Source organism: Glycine soja, chromosome 2 (genome assembly GCF_004193775.1).
Source record: "Glycine soja cultivar W05 chromosome 2, ASM419377v2, whole genome shotgun sequence".
NCBI lineage: Eukaryota > Viridiplantae > Streptophyta > Magnoliopsida > Fabales > Fabaceae > Glycine > Glycine soja.
The window spans coordinates 43,499,582-43,506,918 of record NC_041003.1 but is presented as its reverse complement, the minus strand read 5'-3'; the positions used below and the strand labels follow the sequence as shown (position 1 = coordinate 43,506,918).

Here is a 7,337-nt window from a genome sequence, read left to right as displayed (position 1 = left end):
TACTATTAATTTCATTTTTACGTACTGTTTAGTATTATAATTAATATCTACAATAAAAGTTAGAGTTCACCGATTCCCAAATTCCCATGAAAATACCAACACATATCCACAACAATAAATTAAATTTATAACCTATACGTGGCTCAAGCAAGCAAAGAGGTTAGGAAAATTCCGAGAAGCTTCATTGCACTACATGGCCACGGACATTGGAAAGCCACCATGGCACCTTGGTTATGTGTATACAATGAAAGCACCAAAACATTTTTTTCCCTATAGCACAACTTATCGTACTCCATAATACATTCATTTCAATCCAATTCAATTATAAGCTTCTTGTCCTACATATTTAAGCTCACTTACACTTCACTACCAATAGAGAAAATTAAGAAGTAGTCCAAACCTTCAGTTTTTTTTTTCACTCTCAAATTAATGCACATGAACACCTACTCGGAAGCCACCACATCACAATTACCAATACCACCAACCATGGACGAAGATTTGGAGAATAACACGGAGGTTTGTGACGGTAACAATGCAATGACACCAATGGTGAGAAAGAAGTCAGAACTAGTTGTGGTCGCAAATAATAACTCTCGTTTACAAATGCTTAGGAATTTCATGACCAATTTGCAAGAGGTCTTCTTCGGCACTAAGCTTGTGGTGCTTTTTCCGGCAGTCCCTTTGGCTGTTGTTGCAAATTTTTATAGCTTTGGAAGGGTGAGTATCATATCATTCATGCAAACTATGTTGTTATTTCCAATTCAATTTGCACATATGCTATTTGTTATTAGTTGTGGTAATGTATCTGAATTGAACTAAATATTTACTATGTTTCAATATAACTTAATTCACACGTAATTTTTTTACATAATTTTTGCACCAAATAATTGATTGTAAGTTTTGTTAAACTAAATAATAAATGTGTTTTTTTAGAGAAAAATGATAAATGGTATTATATATATATCATTAATAAGAGTTTAATATTGATACACTGATAATATAAAATAATTTTATATTGATATTCAATCATAAATTACCATTAATAAAACTTTTAAAATATAATAATTTTATAAAAGTCAACAAACTTATGATTTATTATGATTTATGATTGAATAATAATATAAAGTTCCTTTTCTCATTTTGTAGACTACTTTTATTAACAATTATTAAAAATAATGTGTAATACTTCATTTTTTTTAACTCTATAATATAAAATTTTCATTACTTAGACAAAATAGTGTATATATTTACAATTTAGTTTTTTTACATTGTCATCCAATAAAAATTAGTATATATAATAAATTTAGAAAAAAAAATAATTATACACTAACAATATATGATAAGTTTATTGACTTTTAAAATAATTATCTTAAACTAATTAAAATGATAATTTATAATTTGATAACAATATAAAATTGTTTTATACGATTAGTATATAAATATTAAACTCATAAATTTATTGATTTTTAAATAATTATCTTAAAAGTCATATTTAGCATAGTTTCTAATTAATTAAAAATACTATTTTTTTTACAAAATTAAACTCTACTGCATTAAGTAGTTTATTGAAAGGGTTCACCATATCATATAAGTAATTAAATCTGAATTATTCACCAGAAAATCTAATTGCTATTTTGCCACGTAGCCTTGGATTTTTGCTTTCAGCCTACTTGGACTTGCTCCGCTAGCTGAACGCGTTAGCTTCCTGACTGAGTAAGTTTGCATGTCACCTCCTAATTCTACAGACTCACTACAATTTTATATACGTTTCTAACTTCTTTTTTTTATAATTCTTATTACTCAAAAACTTCAAGGCAAATTGCATATTTCACCGGCCCAACAGGTACTGTAGAACGAAACTTCATTGTATGCACTGAGAATTACTTTGCATATTATAACATGGTAAAGAAAATTAACCAATTTGGTTTTGGTTTGTGTGGATGTTAATTTAGTTGGAGGGCTTCTGAATGCAACATGTGGAAATGCAACCGAAATGATCATAGCATTGTTAGCACTTCACCAGAACAAAGTTCATGTTGTGAAGTTGTCCCTGCTGGGTTCCATTCTCTCAAACCTTCTCTTGGTTCTTGGAAGTTCACTCCTCTGTGGTGGTTTAGCCAATCTTAAGAGAGAACAAAGATATGACAGAGTATGCATCCATTCTTAATTAGTTTGTTCAAATTAGAGTTCAAATTTAAGATTAAGAAGTGTTAATAATATATTTTCTAACACACCATTAAATATTTTTTTATTTGGTTAAAATTTATTAAAATACAAAATCAGAGAGAGAATCATTAACATAATATAAGCTTACAAAATTTTGTTATTTTCATTAATTTTAATGAGAAAGTGTGTTCAAAAGAGTATGTATGTGTTTATATTTTATAGTATTTATATAAATAGTATATGCATGATTGTCATTCAATTACTCCCTCCATTTCTTTTTATTTGTCTTCTAAGGTCATTGTCTGAAACTAAGAAATGTAATATATTTTCTTGATTTTGATAAAATAGTTGTGAAATTTCTTATTTTTACCTTTTTTTTTCATTCTACAACAAATACATGAATAAATTAATTAAAGATTACGAGACAAATGAATGTATAATTGATAAAATAATAATTAATGTGATATTGAATTTTGCAAATGATAGATAAATGGAAACAAAAATTCTTTAAAAATCCAACAATTAAAAAAGAATGGAGGTAGTACAAATTTTAAAGTATAGTAAGTTTGTTGATTTATATAAATAATAATTTCTGATTGATTGATAGTATAATTTTTTTAGACATTACATAGAAATTAGACTAAAATGAAATTTTTGTCTTTCAATTTTTTTAAATAAGTGATTTTAAGTCCTATATTTTTAATTGAGATATTTTGTCTTTTATTTTTTAAAAATTTATAATTTTAAACCCCTATTTTTTTAATTTAGATATTTCGTCTCTCATCTTTTAAAAAATCAATGATTCTAATCCTTTTTTTTCAAATTTAAACTTGACTATGTACTTTTGTAATTTTTTTTAATAAATTAAGATTGTTAGTAATTAAATAATTTAAATTTTTTTATCATGTATATAATAAATAAACACATGTCAGATAACATTTTAGAAATGAAGGAAAAAATATCTAAATTAAAAAATAAGAAACTAAAATCATTAACTTTTTAAAAGTAAAGATAAAATATTTTAATTAAAAATATGGGAACTAAAATCACATATTTTAAAAAATAAAAAATAAGGAAATGAAAATTATATTTTAGCTTATAAATCAAACTCCAAATTTAATTAATTACAGTTCATCTTAATTTTTTCCTAATCAAATTGTTTTTGTTATTTAATTACTGAATGAACAGAAACAGGCTGATGTAAATTCACTGCTTTTGTTGCTGGGGTTGTTGTGCCATTTGCTGCCATTGCTGTTCAAATACGCCTTAGGAGGAGGCGATCATTCTATAGCCACTAGCACTCTTCAGTTGTCAAGAGCAAGCAGCGTTGTTATGCTTCTAGCATACGCTGCTTACATCTTCTTCCAATTGAAAACCCATCGTAAATTGTTTGATGCACAAGAGGTGATTATGATTCATAATTTTGCATTTTTTGTTTTTTTTATACAAAAATATTAATCATTAATTTATTAGTTTTCATCAGTCGAGAATTTGAATCATTTACTGTTTATCTACAATTTATTTATGTTTCATTTTTGCTGCATATAATTAGCTACTACATCATTTCTGTAAATTAAAGGTGTATATATACCCCCAGAAAAGTATGTAATAGTTAATTAATTATAAACTAAAATAAATATTTAGAGAGGAAGGTTGCCGTAGTTTCTGCCTCGCACAAACTAGTACACTCTGTCTCTTTCTATATATGGAAATAGTGAAAGGAAATATAAATGATGAGTCTTTACTTTATAACATTAGAAATTAAAAAATATAGAAATAAAAATAAATAAAAAATAATTTTATGCTAAGAAATAAAAAGAATATATTTTTAATTACTATACAAATATTATTTATATAATTTATTTATTTCCTTCCACTCATACAAGTAAGCATAAAGAAACATTTTTCACATTTTTTCTTGTTATTTTTTTAATTTATTTAGCATTTGTAAGTGGGGTCTTATATTCTCTAGTATATCTCAATGTATTCTTATAAGCTTTAATCCTTTGAATTGATTATAAGATTAATCTTCTATAAAAGTTTAATCACACTTAAAATTCTTCATTCCTCTTCAACAATGTATTCTTAGATCGATCATTTCTGTTTTTTTCTTATTTTTATCCATCAAAAACCTTTTTATTTCTTTTCTCTCGATTCATTTCTAATCCAACCAAAACAATAACGTACGAGATAAGCGCGGTGGTCGAGCTAATGATTCAATCTCTAAGAAAAAATCGATAGAAGTACCAAAGAAAAAGTTGAATTTGTAATTTATATATGTTAGCGTTTCACCCGTGACACGGGATATATGCTTGGTTACGAAGTGATACAGGTTCACCAGTATTTCTATTTTTTTAGGAAATGTCTTACAAATATTATAATCTTGTAATTCAATATAATATAATATATAACTTGTTTACGATTAAGGCATTAACCTTTTCCCTCACATTTTTAAGAGTTTAATTTTAATATATTGTTAGTAAAATAAGTTATGTGAAATATTGAGTATGCAACCACTTTTAATTAGGTGTGGGGGGTTTGATTCGTCATTTGCAGGTGGACGAAGATGAAGAGAAGGCAGTTATAGGATTTTGGAGTGCATTTACGTGGTTGGTGGGTATGACATTGGTCATATCTCTGCTTTCTGAATATGTTGTGGGAACTATTGAGGTATCTTGCATAATATTTAATTAAGGATTTTGCAAATTATATTTCTTATATATTGATTAAGAAATTAAAAAAAATATATTAAAGAAATCATAGAATAGGATTAAAAAAATCATAAGTAGCACAACATCTAGATGATTTTTTTTTAGTTCCTTAATCAATATCCTAATAATACTAGTTAACATTTTCTTTTAATTAATTATAATTAAGTAATGATTATGATAATCATTAAGAATTTGGATGGCATGAGCCAAGCATACATTAGATTAACGGGTTATCATTTTTTTATACTTAACCAGGCTGCTTCAGATTCTTGGGGCATTTCTGTAAGCTTCATTAGCATAATTTTGCTGCCAATTGTTGGAAATGCCGCAGAACATGCTGGTTCAATCATATTTGCTTACAAGAACAAGTTGGTAAGTACGGTTTGTCAATTTGTATATAGGCTTAAGTTTATTAATTGGCTTTTAAATTAATGAATTAATGGCGCTATGTGGTTGATTTTTATCATGCAGGACATATCGTTGGGTGTTGCTATGGGATCTGCAACTCAAATTTCTATGTTTGTGGTAAGGTTGAATTATTAGTATTACTATTATATACTAATATGATCATGCTTAGAATAAATTCTATAATGTTAATTACCAACAAATGTTGATGATCTAATGACTAATGAATTTCAGGTTCCATTAAGTGTAGTTGTTGCATGGATAATGGGTATAAGAATGGATTTGGACTTCAGTCTTCTTGAAACTGGATGTCTTGCTTTTACAATTATAATTACAGCGTTCACTTTACAGGTATGCACAATGCATTCTATATAAGCCATCTTCTATTTTCTTTCCTTTAACCGTGTTATTTGTTGTCTTTCCTTATAGGATGGAACTTCACACTACATGAAAGGAGTGATTCTTACTCTCTGTTACATTGTCATTGGAGCATGTTTTTTTGTTCTCAAAACTCCTCTAATTGGTAAGTATGCACATATTGAATCAACATTTAAGACTTTTAAATAAAGTGATTATTGAATTTACAAGGTTTTAATATGTTACAGGGCAATCTCCTAAGGCCAGTTTTGGAGTTAAACCATCCTTTGAAGCCATCACCACTTAAATGACTGTTTCCCCTACTAATATAAACAATGTCACCCATGGATAACTGAACCTCGTCTCAAGGATCAATTGCAGAGATGGACATTTTTATTCATGGTGGAAATTATGTGCCTTTGACTGAGGCTTTGAACAACATCATAAACTACAAAAAAAATAGAGACTTCAATGCTTTATATAATTCTTTCTTCGTAATAAAGCTTAACAATGACGTTTTGGGTTTGAAATCGCGCCTATGCTCTTTTTCTCTGTTTTAATTTTCTGTCTTCCCTTCTTACGCTTTATAGATATGATAATTTTCCGTGTACTTAATTCATGATCGCACCACTTTCATGTACTAATGAATAAGAATTTCTTTTTGTATAGGATGTAAAACATATTTCTTAATAAATTTGTCTTTGTTACAATGTGTACATCTCTATTACGTCTTTCGCAAGTAATAGTAATTATTCATAAAATCGCACACATCACGCAACTATTAATTTTTGGATGGGGATAGGCATTTATGAATATGTGGCTCATAGTTGTGTCAAGGTCTATGGTTTTGCGTTTCGCTTATGTACGTAACTTTTATGATCATTTAGGAGACATATTTTATATATTTGTGGTAGGAGATTGCCACTTATGCATGGGCACGAGGCAAGACAATTGCTGTTACAACATTTGCTGAAACACGAAAGTGAAAGAAAGAGCTCAATGTCTATGAGCAGTTGAGCGATAATAATGCTATGAGAAGAATTCAAGTAAATCCGAAAATTCCAAATTTATATCGCTTCAGAATTTGAATTCCTTTGACAATTAGCTAAAAAAGAAGAGAAGAAAAGGAAAACCTCATCTGTTAATAACTCATGTATTTCGACAGCATCCAGAACACCTATACGATGATCCAATGTGTTGTGCTGTGATATTAAAGAGCCACCTAATTCTCTCATTTTTTTCAAACTATATATCCTCCACTCATCTCTTTTGGAAATTCAAGAGTTTGACTGATACAGCAAAAGAACCAAAGAACAGAAGAATAAATCCAAGAAGCACAATCACTGAAAGGCCCACAGCTGAAAATCCGTTGATTTCAGCTTCATATCCAAGACTAACAGCTAAGTATTCTTTCATGGTGCCCTCAAATCCAGGTCCTAGAATTTTGGTTTCCACATCACCAAGCTGAGGCATGATGATACCACGTAACGTCCATGGAATCGGGCAAATATAATAGAAACAAATCCACCACCCGGGAATACTCAGAGACATTGCAAGGAGTGTCATTTGAATCCCAGAGAGAAAAGACAACTTTTCATATTTACAAAAAAAAACCATGAAGCTACTTGGATTTTAGCAGCAAAGATTGATCATTTCTCTATTTCTTTCTGGAATAACAACGTAAAAGCATGGAAATCA

The 7,337-nt window shown here is 28.5% G+C and overlaps 1 protein-coding gene across 1 annotated transcript; it reads left to right on the top strand.

Annotated features, from left to right (window-relative positions):
- The first annotated feature begins 366 nt into the window (after positions 1–366).
- On the top strand, positions 367–6,333 carry LOC114396577 (vacuolar cation/proton exchanger 3-like). The gene is made up of 11 exons (XM_028358642.1): positions 367–717; positions 1,646–1,713; positions 1,815–1,843; positions 1,953–2,149; positions 3,355–3,570; positions 4,723–4,836; positions 5,133–5,249; positions 5,349–5,402; positions 5,517–5,633; positions 5,712–5,805; positions 5,888–6,333. Exons 1-11 carry the CDS (start codon positions 430–432, stop codon positions 5,944–5,946), a joined length of 1,353 nt encoding a protein of 450 aa, XP_028214443.1. The 5' UTR covers positions 367–429; the 3' UTR covers positions 5,947–6,333.
- Positions 6,334–7,337: the final 1,004 nt, after the last annotated feature.